The sequence below is a fragment of the Gymnoscopelus microlampas genome, assembly GCF_963454915.1.
Source record: "Gymnoscopelus microlampas genome assembly, chromosome: 11".
Classification (NCBI taxonomy): domain Eukaryota; kingdom Metazoa; phylum Chordata; class Actinopteri; order Myctophiformes; family Myctophidae; genus Gymnoscopelus; species Gymnoscopelus microlampas.
Genome location: NC_139948.1, coordinates 38162772 through 38181615, shown reverse-complemented (window position 1 = coordinate 38181615; position 18844 = coordinate 38162772). Strand labels below are relative to the sequence as shown.

General features: G+C 41.2%; 1 protein-coding gene across 1 annotated transcript; it reads left to right on the top strand.

Moving 5' to 3' along the window:
• Positions 1-161: 161 nt before the first annotated feature.
• On the top strand, positions 162-16116 carry LOC311055634 (nuclear distribution protein nudE-like 1-B). Its single transcript, XM_084071883.1, has 9 exons — positions 162-276; positions 4519-4624; positions 8217-8370; positions 11405-11553; positions 12030-12166; positions 12345-12515; positions 12616-12707; positions 12906-13054; positions 13740-16116. The coding sequence occupies exons 2-9, from the start codon at positions 4530-4532 to the stop codon at positions 13828-13830; spliced, it is 1038 nt and encodes a 345-aa protein (XP_083928009.1). The 5' UTR covers positions 162-276; positions 4519-4529; the 3' UTR covers positions 13831-16116.
• Positions 16117-18844: the final 2728 nt, after the last annotated feature.

Below are 18844 nucleotides of genomic sequence, written 5' to 3'. Positions count from 1 at the left end.
AAAACACATTAAAAAGGCACAAATCCAAGATTATATTTACTTGATCTATTTCTAGAATCACCCAGCCCCGCCCCCCGTCTCTCTGACGTAAACGTGGGGTGACGTCTGGTTGACGTCGACGCGTCGGAAGTTACGCTCTTCCTCGACGCGTTGGCAGTTTCCTGAACTCAGCTGATGATGATAGAGATGAGATCACATACAACAGGGTAGAAGAGAAGATGTGTTGGATGTAAAGCAGCTCGAAGGAGAGACACCTACACACACAACAGCAACAAGGTACAGAACCAAACATTTAACATGAATATGTTTGATGTGATTAAGTCTTGTTTTATTTGTGTGATTCAAGCCGATGACAGGGCATTTTGAAGCGTCGAAACGAATATTACCTCTAGAATTGGTTGCATCGCCAGTAGACAGCAGTTGCCATTTCATGTTTCCTCTTGAACACTAACAATACATATTGATAGTGTAAACATGACAGTACAGCTGTCACCTTATCGCTGTTGTTCCGTTTATTATCATCATTCACGACTAATGATGACTGCTTTTTCTCTACATTCGTTGTGTGTCGATGCATTTTGGCTGTCAATTAAATGAAATCACGAATTAGAAGGATGGTTATTTGTCCGGTTTACACACTATATAGAATCGGACGACCTTGGTGTAAGAAATGGGATAGTATACTAGTGGTATAATGTCCATGGGCAACAATAGCACACATTGCTAAGGCCTGTGGAGTCTGTCCCACTGCGGACCAGACATAAGGTAATTAGGTAAGTAGGTAAACCCAGGTCAGGTGGACACCATAAGGTGTTTTGGATTAAAGGACCTGTTCCTCAAAGCCCTGCTGTATTAAACCAGTGGTTCTCAAACCTTTTAATTTCAAGGACCCCCCCCCCCCCCCCCCTCACACACACACACACACACACACACACACACACACACACACACACACACACACACACACACACACACACACACACAAACTCTTGTCAGAGATACAGATCTGTAATGGTCAATTTGGAAACCCCAAGGAACTCTTGAGAGTCCCTTGAGGGCTCCCTGGACCCCACTTTGAGAACCACTGTATTAAACAAATACAAGTAACTGCAAACCTGGACTCTGGAGTCCAGACATCTGCAGTGTATTTAAAAAACGGCATGAGAAGGCCAGTAAATAATAATAAAGCTTTATTTATATATACCACCTTTTAAAACCTAGTTACAAAGTGCTTCATAGAGAGGATCAAACACAACAAGAACAAATAGAGCAAAACACATGACACAGCAAATGCAGTAGGACACAATGGGTTAAAACGTAAACACAACCTTGATACACACCTTGAAATATACAAAACATACACATATATATATATATATATATATATATATATATATATATATATATATATATATATATATACATATATATATATGAATGAGATGATTTCTGAGATTACTTGAACAGATGACAGATAATGGTTTTCTTATAGCCTATCAGAGTAAACTGCAGATATTATGTATAGACTGTCTGCTACATTAATTGACAAGACAGTATAGTACTAGGCTAGCATTGTCTCAGTCTGTCCATGTTTCTTTGAGCTAGTCCAGGTAGCAGATGGGTTTCTCTCTTCTCCAGCTCTAATGGGTGGGCTACTTGATCAGCCTTGAGAAAGTCATTCATCTGAATCACCATGGAAACAGCAGCAGCCTCTTGTTTTGTCACTTCTGTAAATCAATGGTGATCTAATCAATATGACCTCACAACAGTAATTACGCTATGTTTGTGTTATACCCAGAAAAATACCCACCACATACCCTTATGATTAAAGCTCAAATCACATTTTATTTGCCAGTTGGGAATATTTTCACTCTACCCTGGCGTTGATGGGCCTCTGCTGTTTCCTGTACATTTCTGGTGGTGATTCCCAGAAAAGTAGTTCACTGTCTGACACGTGAGGGGGCTGTGTTCCTGTAGCGTCAACTCAGAGGAATGTTGAAGGGAAACAGGAGCTGTCCTGTCTCTCACGCCTCCTCCTATAGTCTATATGCACAGTCACTACTGTGAGACCTGGAGTGTAAATTTAACTCTGAAAGTGTAAAGATTAAGAAGTGTTGGTACCATGTTCTTACACTAGCTCCGAAAGTGTAATAAATGTACTTGTACCTGTCCATTTTTACACATTGGCTGTTTCAGTGTCATCATTGCAAAAAACACTAGCACATCCTCTTATGTTGGCCAAAGCCTATAAATACGACCAGACCACAGTGATATTCGGTTGGATTTAGATTTGTTTTAAGGTGCTTTTCTTAATATCTTCACTTTGGTGCCAATCAAAATGCTTGGATAAAAATGGGTTTGTTTCTGGAGATTTCCTAATTCCTACCAGTGGTCAGCCTAACAATAGCTGTTGGTCAGCATGGTTTGTTGACTTTAAAACCAGTGGTCCTCTAGCTGCCTCGGACCCGTGTGCTAGAAATCCCTCTAAGCTGCTGTTTGTTTATAAACAGTCCTAGAAGAACCACATACTGTAAGTGTTGAGCATTGCGGTTGTATGCCTCACACATTGCAGTGCAATGCACACACTCTGTTCCAATCCACATGTGTTGAATTGTGTACTGAAACCGCTGGTGTTTTGTGTGTTCCATGGAGCTCTGATTTAAAATAGTGTTAAATAGCAAGCCAGATTAGGGGAAACAATCAAAGTGGCGCTGGCCCCTAAACAGGATACAACATGAAAAGGCTGTGGCCGGAACTTCAGTTCAGGCCGACATTACATTACATTACATTACAGTCATTTAGCAGACGCTTTTATCCAAAGCGACTTACAATAAGTGTATTCAACATAGGTAGGGAACGAAAACTACTAATCACCAGAAGTTTTAAGTACATTTCCTGCAAAAACAAGCAACCAAGAGTATACCTAGCGCTAAGGTAAAAGTGCAATATATCAGCTACCTACTTTCTTAAACAGATGAGACAAAAATGGCAAAATCAAATGAGCACGAGCTAAAACAAATAAGTGTATCGACTAAACAAGATCCAATAAAACAATACAAAAATAAAACAAGAGTTCGTACAACTAGTTAACAACAAGTAGGCCAGGCAAAGAGGAAGGATAGTGTTTCCTGAAGAGGTGGGTTTTCAGCCTGCGGCGAAAGATGGGCAGTGACTCTGCTGTCCTAACATCAGTGGGAAGTTCATTCCACCACTGTGGGGCCAGAACAGAAAAAAGTCGTGACCGTGTCGATCGACCAGAAGGACCGTTGAGTGGCGAGGGAGTCAGTCGCCCCGAGGTGGCAGACCGGAGTGGTCGGGCAGGGGTGTGGGCATTGACCAAAACCCGGAGGTAAGAAGGAGCTGTTCCTTTCACTGCTCTATAGGCTAGCACCAGGGTTTTAAACTGAATGCGAGCTGCTACGGGGAGCCAGTGCAGAGAACGGAGAAGGATAGTTGTGTGGGAGAACTTGGGGCGGTTGAACACCAGACGAGCCGCAGCTTTCTGAACAAGCTCCAGAGGTCTGATGGCTGATGCCGGAGCACCAGCAAGGTGCCGACATCACACTCGGCTTTGATCTACGTGACTTTCATTAGCCACACTAAATGAATAGCGGTCGATAAGCAAAGCATGGTGGGTCTGTTGCCCTCACATGTCACAACTTTGCCTGAGAGGATGTTAGACATTTTAATGAGGAGGTTAGTGGAATGCTTCCCCGTCATTGGAGCTTTTTTCCTCTTGTCACATCCAGGAAGCTTGCCGAGTACTACTGCTCATGCGACATGCTGTAAGAAAACGAAGCTCTGATTGCCGAACAGCGGGCTTTGTCATCAGAGGTTGCAGTCATTGATTCATAAGTAATTGAGGGTGAAATGGCCTCCGAGTTTTGGTTATCCATCCATGCCCACTTGGGTCTGTAGCTCACTCTCGGGGGAAACTCAAAAGGAGGCCCTAACAGTTAGTGATTAGTGTATGGATGTATGTATGCCATGGGGAATGACAGGAAAGTGGTTCCAGTTCTGGACATCTAGCCTACTCCGTGGCCATTTTCTTTGTGGATGATGTGTGGGATTGGCATCACCCAGGAGATCAGGCCAATAGTCAGTACCACCTAAGGATGGAAAAATGTAATGTCTCACATCACATTTAACGTGTGTTAAACTGAGTTTGTCATAAGTCTGAAAATTGTAAAGCTGTCCAGTTAGTCCTCGGGAATTTGCCCTATAATACACTTTGTTGCCTGGTGTCCCCCCCCCCCCCCAATGGCCCACTCATTTTTCTTCCCTCTACACCAAATCTCTAAAGCGAATATAGCAGATCTACAAGCTCACAATGTGTCGCGTTGCAACGCATTGTGACCTTGTAGATCTGCTATTTTTGCTGGATGTTTGCCCATCATGACATGCCCAGAAATGGGTTCTAGTGGTTCGTATTAGCCTTCAGTGTCTTATTTACGCTCTTCGTAACCTATGAACACAAAATGTCCATAAAGCTCATTAGTGTTTCTTGTTTACCTGTAGGCAGCCCCACCATGGACATCGAGATGATTCCCAAATTTTCTTCAAAGGATGAGGAAATTGAGTACTGGAAGTCTTTAACCATCAAATATAAGCAATTTAAGCAAAGGTAAGCTATACCTACATTTCTGTCCGAAATCAAGTATATTTTAGGCAAACCTATGATGTGGGGTGAAAACTGTTTTATAAACAGTTTATGGGGCGGCAGTGGCTCAGGGGTAGAGTGGCCGGGTAGAGTGAACTGGAAAACCGCAAGGTTCCCAGTTCGATCCCGGGCTGGGGCGCTCCCCTAGAGTTGGTGTCGAAGTGTCCTTGAGCAAGACGCTGAACCCCTAATTGCTCCCGATGAGCAGGTTGGTGCCTTGCATGGTTTCCTCCGCCATCGGTGTATGAATGTGTGTGTGAATGGGTTAATGGCACAATCAATGTAAAGCGCTTCGGATAGAAGCGCTATATAAATGCACCATTTACCATTTAAACTGTTTTATATCACCTATTTAACATTTCATAGCTGTTTTTACTGCTGTAGAATCAAGTCATTTCATATTTTTATTTACCCTGGGGAGGTTCGCTGAGAACAAATTCTCTTTTCTTGGAACACCCTGCTTCACATTTACATAGACACACACAAGTCATACTAGAACAGCAGCTCCTTCCAAGGCTAAATGTTTAAGTTCTTTGTTAAGCTGAGCTCCCTTCAATAGTACTGTGTACCCCATTGTTGTGGAAATCACAGTGCTTGTTGGTTACACAAGGCAGTGGTTCGCAACCTTATTAGGCCGTGAGCCCCCCAACATAATCATATTTGAACTGGGGACCCCCCACCGGGTGCTTATCAGGGTGGGGTTCCGTTTTGTTTGACTCGGTTCCACAGATAAACATTGTGAAAATGGCAGATCTACAAGCTCGGCTATTTTAAAAATGTTTGCCTCTTTCTTATATTATTGACAATTTGGCCAATGTTTGACCAGTTTTTATAGTATAGTTTGTTGATTACTTTTGTTACACTAGTGGTATTTTTCTTTTGTCTCTTTTTTTATTGGGGGGGGGGGGGTATTAAATATATCTTAATAGACCTTAAATTATCACTTTACTGTCATCTGGGGACCCCCCAAAACATGTGGGGACTTGGGGGTCCCGACCCACAGGTTGAGAACCACTGACATAAGGTAGCTTCTCCTGAGGCTTATTATGTTCACTTCTACAAATCAGGTTATGCCATAATGTGTCCTATATCATAAGTGGTGCTCTGTTACGCATTTTACCCTCATTGTTAAAGGGAGCATTTGTTAAATATGGTGTTGCTTTCCGCTGTCACAATTACAAAGACTTTACGAAAAATAAAATGGAGCAACTCCTAGTAGGTCTTTTACAAGCTACTTAAAGGATCTTCTTTGCGCTCTAATTTCTTAGTATTGAATATCAATAGTTCTAACCAATTTGCTAGTTTACTCAAATGACTTGTTAAAGTGCTATTCAGTAAAAGCAATTCAATTTTCATTTATTTTAAACGATTTTGTATCAAAACAACTTAAAAAAAACAGTGATTATCTATTTTAACTTTGTATTTTATTCCGGATGTCTTCTCTGAGTATAACACCATTTGAGAGCTTGTTCTAAATTATGTTTGACATACACAGCTGTGGACAGCTGTATTTTTTAGCAACCTGTGTTGTTCCTTCATGGTCTGACAATTTCCTGTTGGAGTTAGGACCTGTACATGTAGTATGTCTCCCAGATGCAGAGAGAAATGGCACACAGGGGGTTAACATCCTGGAGGTTTCCTAAGTATTTCCTGCTGCGGGTACATATGGAGGGGAAAAAACATCAACCTGTGGAAAAAGAACTCAAAGGCTGTAGTTAGCCTTGGTTTAGCTTGCATGTTTTAGTTATGTTTTCTTGTGTTCACTTTTACTGCGAACAGTGGTCACTCACATGCACCAATGACAACCTTTTTGATTTGAGCAGATTTCATGTTATTAGTGTAGGCTGACTGGGCAGAATATTTTTTTTTATTATGGCTAATAAATGTCTATTGTCTATAATCTGCCTATTACTTACTAAATTAATTATATGTTAAACCATTTAAGCCGTATACGTCATCTATTAAAAAATGGCAGAGCTTATTTTTGAACAATTTTGAAGCATTTGGAACCTTTTTGCCTATAATACGGCCAAAATAGGGAGGTGCCAGGGTTAAGTTGTTAAAACGCCTTTTTGTGCAATTGTCATTTTCACGAATATATCCATGCACAATGCACATACGGTATGTCATTAAAATGGAGAGAATGAGGCAGTTGTAGTGGGTAAAGTTGAACCAGAGTGTCATGATGCCCAGGGTGCTGAGGAAGCAGCCTCCATGGCATGCTGGTATGTGTGGAATGACCAGGCACAACAGTCCATTCACAAATTCCACCACTACTCACTGCGAGGCTATCATAGCATCAGATTAGCTGATCTCAGAATTAATGTGTTCAATAATGCGTTTTGAGCTTGTAAATCTGCTATTTCCACTATTTTTTTTAATGTTTGAAAAAAAAGTTTTAACATGGAAACGATTATGACAATTATGCAAAATATTTGCGATTATCTCAAGTAATTGTGACAGGCCTACTAACCTTACCTAGTCTGTTAGAGATCTTTACTCGACTAGGCGGCCTAGGTTTGTCCAGTGAGACTGGGAAAGATGTTTTCACAGGTTTTTTCGCCAGACTGGGGAGGGATACATCTTGTGTTTTGACACTTCAGACCCATCTGTGTTCTGTGTTATCTACAGTGCAACCTTTAACCTGTCCATTAACAGAAGACACATGCGAACCTGTTTCTTTAGAGCTGCCACGTAACTAACTGAACGTGCTCGCTCTCAACTCAGCTGTCTCTTCAGAGCTATATATTCAGACTGCTTGTTTCAACATGCTGACCCGCACACTTGTCTCTCTTTGAGGGAGATGGGTTTGAAGGCGAAATACAGCCTTAGTGGTGCCTGCAAATATCGAATGGGCTTCGTGATCCTGGCTACTGTGTTCAGTCTGCGGTTTTGTGGCTAACTGTAGAGATGAAGCTACCAGAATCTGTGTGTAACCCCCGACCCATATTACACAGACAAAAGACATCCCTCGTTCTAGAGCTTGCCACTGATCATTTGAGGTCATTCAGGCAGTCAGAGCAGCGCCACAGAAAGGAATGAGGCAGGTTTGCTGGTATGAGACTTTCATTGTTAATGTATTTAGACCTGAGGCTGATTCTACAAATGCCTAGTTCTAAACCAGTAGTTTTCAAACTTTTACGTGCCATGGACCCCCAAATTGATATAGCTTATATGACAGCGGACTCCCATCTGAAAATGTTTTGTGCCAGGGACCCCCAGAAGAGATGATTTGTATTAAAAAAATCTAAATTATTCACGATTTTTCAAACACTTTCAAAAAATTTCAAAAATAGCAAATGTACAAGCTCGCAGCACGGCACGAAGTGATGCGCTGTGAGCTTGTACTGTATATCTGCTATTTTTTGAGAACCACTGCTCTAAATCTTAAGAGTTTTCTGAAAAACTTATGTTGCCATGTACAGTATATAGCTAAAATGACATATGCGTTCCCGGTTTTAATGGGTTAATGCCGCTCCCCACTGTGTGTGTGTGGGTGTGTGTGTGTGTGTGTTCTGTGTTAACAACGTACGTTTTATTTCTCTGATTTGTCCAGCTACATTGACTCCCAGGAGGAACTGCAGGAGTTCCAGGAGGGCAGTCGGGAGCTGGAGGCTGAACTGGAGGCCCAGCTGGGGCAGTCGGAGCACCGCCTCAGAGACCTGCAGGTGGAGAACCAGAGGCTGAGGAGCGAGGTGGACAACCTCAAGGTACAGTAACCAAGCCAGGTCTGCGCACTGCAGCCTGCAGTATGTCATCAGAGACCATGGCTGCATGCTGTTTGGTGCAGTACCAATTAGATCCCGAACAATGCCAGATATTTCGGTCCGATCCCAATTCTGTCCACCAATTACCAATGTTTTGACTGATAATATCAGTCAGTCAGTTGAAAAACTTAGAATGTCATACATATGAAAGAAGCAATACATATGAAACGCACAAACTGAACTGTACTTTATTTAAACTACTAAGCACTGTTAAAGATCACAATGCGTCACATTACCCATAATTCCTGTAGAGCCTTTACCTGTATACTATACAGCGAGGGGCAACTGGGTTGACTTTTAGTTTGACACGTGCAATTGAATTCAATGTCCAGAGCAAGTTGTTTCTTTTTGGATATGTCAATCCATTTATTCACATAAAGCCGTTCAGATAAACATAAACTCACTTGATAGAACATAACATTGAACGGCGCCAGCAACACACGGCATGACATGACACGATCAAAAACTGCGTGGCTTCTCCCATTACACACCTGCCCACAATCACCCACTGACAGGTATTTAATGGTTACCGTGGCAACCACCACGGCTGTCATAGCCATTATCAAGGCCACACATTCAATTAAATAAAACAAAACAAATAAACAGAAAGGGTAATTTGGCTCCAACAATACCTATAATGACATCGGCTGCATGATTGCCAAAACCGATGTTGTTCAAAAAAGTCAAATAATGATCGATATATCAACCAGAACGATAGATTGGTAATACAGTACATGCATTGAAGCCTGGGTCCCAGGCTGGCCTCTGGGTCAGTGAACCAGGGCATGCCCTCAGGTAATCCTGTCACACCCTGTAATAGGATGTCAGGATCAGCTGAGAAATAGAGAACTAGGTGAACTTTCTCTTAACAATACAAGCCAGGCTGGAGTAGCCATCCCTGTGAGCCGAAGTATGTTTTTGTCGACAACTGTATTGGCAGCACTTTTTCAGCACAATTTTCTATTTTTATTTAATTTGAACTTTAATCAATTCTGCTCGCCTCATTAGCCATTATTTCACCCAATTCATTTTGCTCAACTAAATCCAAAAAAGGTCTTCAAACCTCTTTGAAAGTATCATGTTTACCCATGACCATGTACTGTATGTTATCCTTTCCATTGTGAGACAAGATGACATTTCCCTCAGCCATTGGCCAATAGTGGGCCTGCTCATGTTTTTCCAGTTAAAGGGATAGTTCACCCAAAGAATAACTTTTTTCTATCGATTAGTCACGCCATGGAGACTTGAATTCATGGATATTCTTTTGTTTTTGTCGCATTCCTAAGCCAATAATTTGATGACCAGCGGGCCGGTAGGCAGCGGTTCCAGTAGGAGACCCAAAGGAGACTCTTTGTGCTGCCAGTCATCAAATTATTGGCTTAGGAATGAAACAAAAACAAAAATCTCCATGGGGTGACTAATCGACTCAAAAAAAAAGTAATTTTGGGGGTGAACTATCCCTTTAAGGGCTATCGAACGTTTTGCCTGTTGTAAGCACATATCTATAAGTGATTTAGCTTTATTATTGGGAGAGGCAAATGTACCAATACCCATTTGGGAAATCATGTGAAAACGAAAAATTGTATTTCTTTTCACAGTCTCACAGGCAATGAAACAAAACCTTTTTAGAATGATTACGTACACTTATTGCATATGTCTGCATATGTAGTATGTACTACTAAACCTAATAGATTTTCCAGATTTGGACAAAATATCGGTCTAAAGATCGCTATCAGACAAAAAATCTGGCATTGGTCGGCCTCTACTGTGTGAGCCTAACTGATTTTAGGCAGAAAAGATAGAACAGCAACATTCTCGATGAGCCGCAGCCTGGCTATCCTTTTAACCAGCTACATCATGTATCCATATGGGTTCTCCATTTCAACCTGCAGACTATAGAGAGGCTTGGAGGTTTTCACATGATGCTAACATGTGAGTGTGGATGCGTCAGATAGTTGTGTGAACAGAGGGTGGAAATGAGCCCAGGGGGCGAGGCATGAATCACGCTCCCCTGTCTTTGTGCCGCGGGGGGCCAGAGCTGAGGCAAGCAGCCCTGCCTTTAACCCTGTGCTGACGTCGTCAGCTCTGTAATAAATTCATAATGTGAAGGAATGTTTTTTACTAGTAATGACCCTACGATTTAGAAATGATAAATTTCGCCACAATGTTCTTCATCACAGTCAGCCACAGGGAGGAAAAACAAACTACTGCCTAATTTATACTTTGTCGTACAAGTTTTTCGGCGAGTGACGCGGTTGTGTGACGCTATTCTGTATAAATGAAGCTTAACCATTTAAACCCTACAGTATATCTACTTCATTGACCGAGGTCCCCAAGGGGTCTAATATACATTGTCCCCTTCTCTTTCCCTCTTCACTCCGCTAGGGTTCATGTGGTTCAAACGGGGCATGTGTGTCATTTATTTAACCTTTTATTTAACCAGTAGAAACCACATTGAGACTAGAGTCTCTTTTACGAGTGTGAACTGGCCAAGAGGCATAAATGTGACATAGCTCTGCCAGTAACAACAAATACAGGACAATGACAGACATATATAATATCCGTAAAAACATACCCACTATCTAATAAGCTCAAGAAAATTTTAAATAAAAAGACAATCTACAAAGTGGCCAATATAAAACTAAGAGCAACAACATTGGCTACACATCAAAGCAGGAGCAATGTCTGGGAAGTTTGTCCATGGCAATCCTTGCCATGGACACAGAGAGATCATCAATCATCAATACTAGAGAGATCACAAAAGCCAATTTGAGTCTGGTCTGCAGGTCGTTCCACGACCAGGGCCCAAAATAGGCAAGGCTTCTTTTTCCAGCCTCAGATTTTGATGGGGGTACAACATAGCATTTGATCTGAGATTGAGAGAGTTTTGTTCTCTACAACTGTATGCTCTTCTTCAATCACGGTTTCACTTAAATCCCTCATTTCCCTTCTCTCTCTCTCATTGTGTCCATCACAGGAGAAGTTGGAGCAGCAGTACGCCCAGAGCTACAAGCAGATCAACGTGCTAGAAGATGACCTGGGGCAGACACGTAGCATCAAGGAGCAGCTTCACAAATACGTCAGAGAGCTGGAGCAGGCCAATGACGACTTGGAGAGAGCTAAGAGGTCAGGGATCACGTCTGGCACTCACTCTCTTGCGTTTATAGCAACCAGAAAAACCAGCTGCAAGCAGCCGCTTCAAAGAACGTAGATGCATGCATAGACTTATTAAAATATTTTAAGATTGCGGTTAAATTTAACCCATTATGACCTGAGGCCGATTCTACAAATACAGTAGTTCTCGCACTTTCACGATATGTCAAAAATGTTAAAAAATAGCAGATGTACAAGCTCGAGCTTGTACATCTACTATTTTTGAATAGCCAACGCTAAAATCTAAAATGACACGGATGCTTTCCCAGTTTTAATGAGTTAAAGATTTCACATGAATGTATTGCAACTCATTCAGTCCTGTAGGCCTTTATCTCAGCCTATGTACTGTCCAGTGTTTATATTACATCACATTACATGTTTGTTTCCATAAGGCTTTGTGCCTCCACATTGGTATGAAGTCAGTAGCTCACCCTGTCCTTTACATCCAGGGCTACGATAGTTTCCCTGGAGGACTTCGAAGGTCGTTTGAATCAAGCTATCGAGAGAAATGCGTTCCTGGAGAGCGAACTGGACGAGAAGGAGTCCCTCCTGGTCTCTGTGCAGCGGCTGAAGGATGAAGCGCGAGGTACGACAGAGACACCAAGCATTATATTACCTCTGCTGTTCTGTCGTCTCTGTTCAATTACTAAAGTGCTGGGGGGGGGCCTGTTTATTATTCAGCAGTTATTTTAACAAAAAAGAAAATCCTTTAATTCCTTGGTTCATGTGGTTAAGTGGTGGCATCTCATGCGTTTCTCCTGCAGACCTGAGACAGGAGCTGGCGGTACGGGAGAGGACCACAGACAGGATGTCGGCACCCAGCTCACCCACCTTAGACATCGACAAGATGGACTCTGCGGTGCAGGCGTCCTTATCACTGCCTGCCACACCTGTAGGGAAGGGCTTGGAGCACCCCTTCTCTATCAACCCAAAAGGTCTGCATCTCTCTTACCGTTTGTTTGAAGTTGGGACAGGTGGGCCTGTGTCTGATGTATTAACATTATTTTCTCATGTGATCTATTTGCCGCCTTCTAGCATTGACCAATGGCTGTGGCAGCAACTCTCTCACGCCCTCCGCTAGAATCTCTGCTCTCAACATTGTCGGTGACCTTCTGAGGAAAGTCGGGGTACGTGTCATTTTTCTAAACTGGATGGATTTAATTTACCTTTAGGTCTGTGTTGTTGAACTGTTTAAACATTTACATCTCACCAAAGTAAGTTGTCACATTGTGCTTCGAATTACAAGTAGGAGGACGTGTTTGATCATGTCTACATGATGAAACCCACGCGTTATGTTAATGTTTCCTACTTTGTCACCTCACCAGGCATTGGAGTCCAAACTGGCTGCCTGCAGAAACTTTGCCAAAGACCAGGCAGCGAGGAAGAATTACAACAACGCAGCCAACGGCGCACTTATCAACAGCAACGCCAACAAGTTCTCCCACTCGCTACACACCACTTACTTTGACAAAGCGTGAGTTCCTATAGCCTCTCCCACCCCCGTTTGATTGAGCTTGCGGGACTTGGCTTTAACAAGTGCCAAAGTCATACATACCATGCAATGGTGTAAAGTACATTTACTCGTACTGTACTTAAGTACAATTTGAGGTATTTTTTTCTTTACTGGAGTATTTCCAATTCTCGATGCTATAACTTCTACTTTACTACTTCATCTCAGAGGCAATATTGTACTTTTACTCCTACAATTATTTGAAACCTTTAGTTACTAGTTACTTTGCAGATATACATTATTATATTGTAGAACATACATTAACCATTTAAGCCATTTTATACCTAGGTTATTTGAAAACAGCCGATCACCAAGCTCACACCGGTCGCATCGCCACGCGATGTGAACTTGTAGATCTGCCATTTTCAAACATTTTAGTACTTTTACTTTTGGTACTTTAAGTATATTTTGTTGCTAATACTTTTGTACTTTTACTCAAGTAACATTTTGAACACAGGCCTTTTACTTGCAACAGAGTATTTTTATATTGTGGTATTACTACTTTTACTTAAACTATCTGAGTACCTCTTCCACCACTGGTAACATGTCACCCCCACAGCAGATGTGGAGTGAATACCAACTTGATCGTATCACTGTTTTCACATGTGTTTCTGTGTCTCCTCTCTTTTCAACCCGTGCGTGATGGCAGGACTGTAAACGGGCTGGACCCCAGCTCCCTGACCTCCATGACATCATCCAGAGCCGTGTCTCCACCCAGCATGCTGCCGCTCAGTGTATGAGGTATACCTAAACCCCAACTAGAACCTCTGAAGGAAGCTCCTCCACACCCAGCAGAACGAGGGAACATGGGACACTTGAAAGACCATTACATTGTGTGCATACTGTATGTGTGCATCTGAGAGAAAGAGGTGTGCGTGTGTGTTCATGTGTGTGGCGCGCGTGTGTGAGGGAGAGACTTGACTGCACAATGATATTTTATTGATTTTGAATTATTTTTTTGCAGCTCGATGTGCACCTACAAGCACGTATGTGCCGAGTAGTGTGTTCATAGATTTTCTTTTGTGTGTGTATATCTACCACACACAGGCATGTGCCTAAGCTGCAGTGGACTGTTACTGCACCGTACTGCGCTTGTGTGGATGCGAATACAGACGTGTTGCTCCCTAGACCTCTGCTCCGAGGTGGAACAATTATATTAACCAGGTTCCACTGAACAACTGACAACTACTATATGTGACAAAGGTCCTAATTTGACCGCAGCTTTCTCTTAACCTCTCTTGTACTTTAATTGCACAGATAAAGCTCATTTCTATTTAGAATGTGTTGTATTTAAAAAGGGATATGTTCAAAGTAACTAAAACTTAAAGGGATATTTCACCTTAAAAAAAAAAAGTGGGTCATTTTATCGTCTACTCAGGCTTTTGTGAGCCCCCCAGACAGTTTTTAACCCATTTAGACCTGAGGCCAATTCTAAAAACGCCTACTAAATCCAAGTTTTCTGAAAAATATTTATTCAAAACTGACTTCAAATATGTTGCTATATACTGTACAACACCAAACGGGGTTCCCGTCCTGAAAGGTATAGTTACAAATAGGGGTTCCCGTCCAAAATGGGTTAAATTGCTTGATTCACTATTTACATATTTGATATTATTTTTTATCAGACGCACCCTTCCTATACAAACCCATTATAACTTCAAACTCCATATTTAACATGTTAGATTCATCAAAAACACCCGCCCTTGGTTCTGGCGACTCATCCTGCCCTCCTAATACGTGAGGGGCCTGTTTTTTTCCGATTACTTTTTCCATTTGTTTTATTAAATTCTTTCATTGTATTTTTTCTTTTCATTTCTCCTCGCATATTAGGACTATATCAGTCACCAGAACCAAAGACGGGTATTTCCGATGAATCTAACATGGCTAAAATGGAGTTTGAAGTTACAATGGGTTTGTATAGGAAGGGGGCGCGTCTGATAAAATGAATATCAAATATCTAAATGATACTGAATCAAGCAACTTAAAAACTGCCCAAGTTGCTCCCAAAAACCTGAGTAGACGATAAAATGACCCAATTTTTTTTAAAGTGAAATATCCCTTTGAATCTTACTGTATGCTTAAAGATTAAATATTTCTAGTTTGTTTGCTTGCACAACGGTGTACAGTAGGTGTGATGGCCACTATAGCCACAGGCATGGCTGAAGTGGACGTTCATGGTTCAAAGCCCCTTCCTCTGCTTATTACACAGTAAACATATGTTTATGTAACTTGGAGAGTGACTAAATGTAACCAAATGGATCCACAATCCACATTTGGTTACATTTGTTCACTCTCAGAGTTACAGTACATTAACACTGATTTGACTGTTTAGGGGACTGTTTAGGGGAATGCCTTTTTGTATATATGAAATGTTATGAAACTTTTTTATTTGTACTTCATTTTTTTTCCATCTCGGATGACAGGCACACCTCCATTCTGATATGTAAGTGGTATCAACTATTGATTAGTAATGTGAGTGGTTGAGATTGGCTCTGACAACCTTCACTGTATTCCAGTCCCACCGAATTAATGAATTAAATGATAGAACTCTTGTCTTACCAAGGGACAGTATGTCAGCTTTGGGTGCTGTATATTTATGGTGCGTCATGGCCTTTGTGTCATCAAACACTTGTTTGTCGATTAACTTTGTAAACTTTTTCGCGTGCATTAGATGTTGACATTCTATTTATTGTCCTGAATTGTCTGCTCCCATTGACAAATCTCTCTTAAAACTTCAAATGGTGTCATCCCCCCTACCCTTCCACATTTTGGAAGCATCATTTGGAGCTTTTAGTCAAATCTTCCAGGTTATTTCACATGGGGAATTCCTTTTTGAGCACTACATGAGCCAGTTGCTACAGTAAGTTTAACGGTGTACATACGTTTGTAAGGATTGTAAACTTTGCCTACCACATTTGTACATACTGACATTTGGCATCAAGGTCCTATTTATTTGAGATTCTGTATGGCATGTTGTAATGCTCCTGACTTTTACAAGCGTACAATTGTTTGTCAAATATGTTTGAATAAATAAGATACAATAAAGGTTGAAAAGAACAGTTTTCCTTCATTCAGGATCAAATAAATTCACCATACACCCACCGCAAAAAATACTTGGTCATTAACCTTAAGGGAATCCACTGTTTTTCAACATTATCTTCATGTGTTTTATCAGTGACTCCATGTTACTTTACTAAGTTTGTCAATGCTTTCTGTATCACTGAGGTAACCAATCGAAAGCATATCCTCGCCAATGCGCGGGGGGCGTGAAAAGGTCAAAGGCTACAGCTATTCTCCACTCTGCCACTAGGAGCAATAGCTTGGAGAACCAAGCCTTTGCAGTGACAGGTGAGCTCTGATATGTTGTGACAAGCGTTGCCATGTCTTTCTATAAGTGACTTTTTTTTCTGTGAAGTCCCTTGTAAATCATTATTGGTGGTTGCGGTTATTTGGACTCGTTTCTAAAGCGAAATAGCTTATTTTATTGGGCTTGCTTCCTAATGTTTAAACCAGTGATTCTCAAACATTTCCATGTCAATGACCCCCAACTTAATATGCATTTGTCCTTGAACCCCCATCAAATATTTCGTGCCAGGGACCCCCATACAAGATTTGTGTTGGATTCCTTTTCAAGATTCTTTTTAAATTGCTACTCTACTGTTGTCTGTATAATCTGTGTGTGTGTGCATGTGGCCTAGTCGCTTCTTTTGCGCTTGTTTTCATAGACCTGGTTGCTTGTTCCTTTCGCAAGATCTGGCAATATTAATTGCAACATCAGACAGCAAAACCCCATGCTCAGCATGGGACAAAATAATTGCATTTTCATAGGCCAGTATTGCATATAAATAATCAAAAGGTTTTGTGTCAATCAACATCACACAGTCTGAACATTTCTCAATTTGACTTGAAGTTTGATTTAATACTTTATTAACAAGTCTGTTAACAGTAGTACAGGTAGTAGCCAACTCAAAGGTTATGCTAAAAGGATAACAAAAAAAGCCCCTGGGCCTGGTTTCCATTGTGGTCAAGTAAAAGTATCAATACTGCAATATAGATATACTCTGTTACAAGTAAAAGTCCGGAATTACAGCGAGGAAGAATTACAACAACGCAGCCAAGGGCACACTTATCAACAGCAACAAGTTCTCCCACTCACTACACACCACTTACTTTGACAAAGCGTTACTTGAGTAAAAGTACTTAAAGTACGCAGAATGTCCCATTTCACAAGTTTTTAAATGTATAAAATGTATATAAATATTTTGAAAATAGCAGATCTACAAGCTCACAATGCGTCACGTTGCAACGCATTGTGACCTTGTAGATCTGGAGCTGCTGCAAGTCTGTACATTAGCCTTCAGTGTCTTATTTACGCTCTTCGTAAACATTATAAAACATATGAACATTTGTTAGGCTGCCCTACCATGGACACAGAGAATCAGAGATCCATCCCAAATTCTCCAAAGGTTTTCTTCAAAGGACGAGGAAATTGACTACTGGAAGTCTTTAACCCTCAAATATAAAAGGAAAAGGTAAAAGAAAATGTCGCTATGCGTCGCATTGTTGTAATGCTGCTGACTTTCACAAGCGTACAATTGTTTGTCAAATATGTTTGAATAAATAAGATACAATAAAGGTTAAAAAGAACAGTTACCATCATTACCATCATTGAGCGTTTAAAGTTTTTAGTCTTGCTGTAGACAGATTGCCTGCTGCCAACCCTAAAAATGTATTATAGTAAACAGAAAGCCCCTTTCTGAAGCCCCTTTCAGAAAACGTAGAGTCTGCAACTCTGCCTGGTGACCGGTCACCTTCTTACGGCTGGCAATTCGTCACGTGGCTTCTGGAATGACAAAGAAAAATGTTTCATTAACTGGATAATTTAGTGTACATCTTTTCCTCTCTTGGTAGCTAGATGCAAGACATACAATGAAAGCATCCAACACCATACACCATGGAAATACAATAAACAGATTGACATTACAGTAAATAAAGTAATTAGCAAATTAAAACTTACAATGATTTCTCCAATGGTGCCATCTGCAGCTAGGTCCTTAGCTATCCCACGTTCCACAGCCAGGGACACATCTGTTGTGGTGACAGTCAACGCACTGCAGCCTGCTCTCTCAGCTTTGCCAGGAGTTTAACAGCTACATTGTGAAAATAAGAGGGTTTCATGAATACAAAGTTTAATGATAGTTTCCTGCAATACACATTTTTTTCCTTCAGATTACAGTAAATTATACATGGTGAATTTATTTATATGTAAAGGAAGTATTCGCACATCTACTTATTTTGGATGCAGGGGCGTTGGACAGTGAAAACTGAAGCAAATGTGAACAAATGTTCTCATGAACAAAAAGTCCCGCACACTGCTCTTGCTCAGCAGCTTCTTTTATTTAAATTGACAGACATTTCATTCCCACTGGACCTTCATCAAGAGTGTCTTACAACAATGATACCAACATCTCCTCATATATATACACCCCTTCATGTTCACAGGTGTGAGACAATCACGCTCCTCTGTAGGAGTGTCTCTCAGTGATTGCCTGTGACCTGTGTGTGGCTGATCACACCAACCAGACCAGGACATGATTCTGTGACATCATGACCTATAGGCCCAACCCAACACATAGTATAAATTTACATTATTTACAAAAAATGCACAACTAAGAAATGTAAACATCGGCTTTGCAGCTTTAATAAGTCATTCCAACATGTGCATAGTGTACAAAGTGTATCTTAGATTGCAAG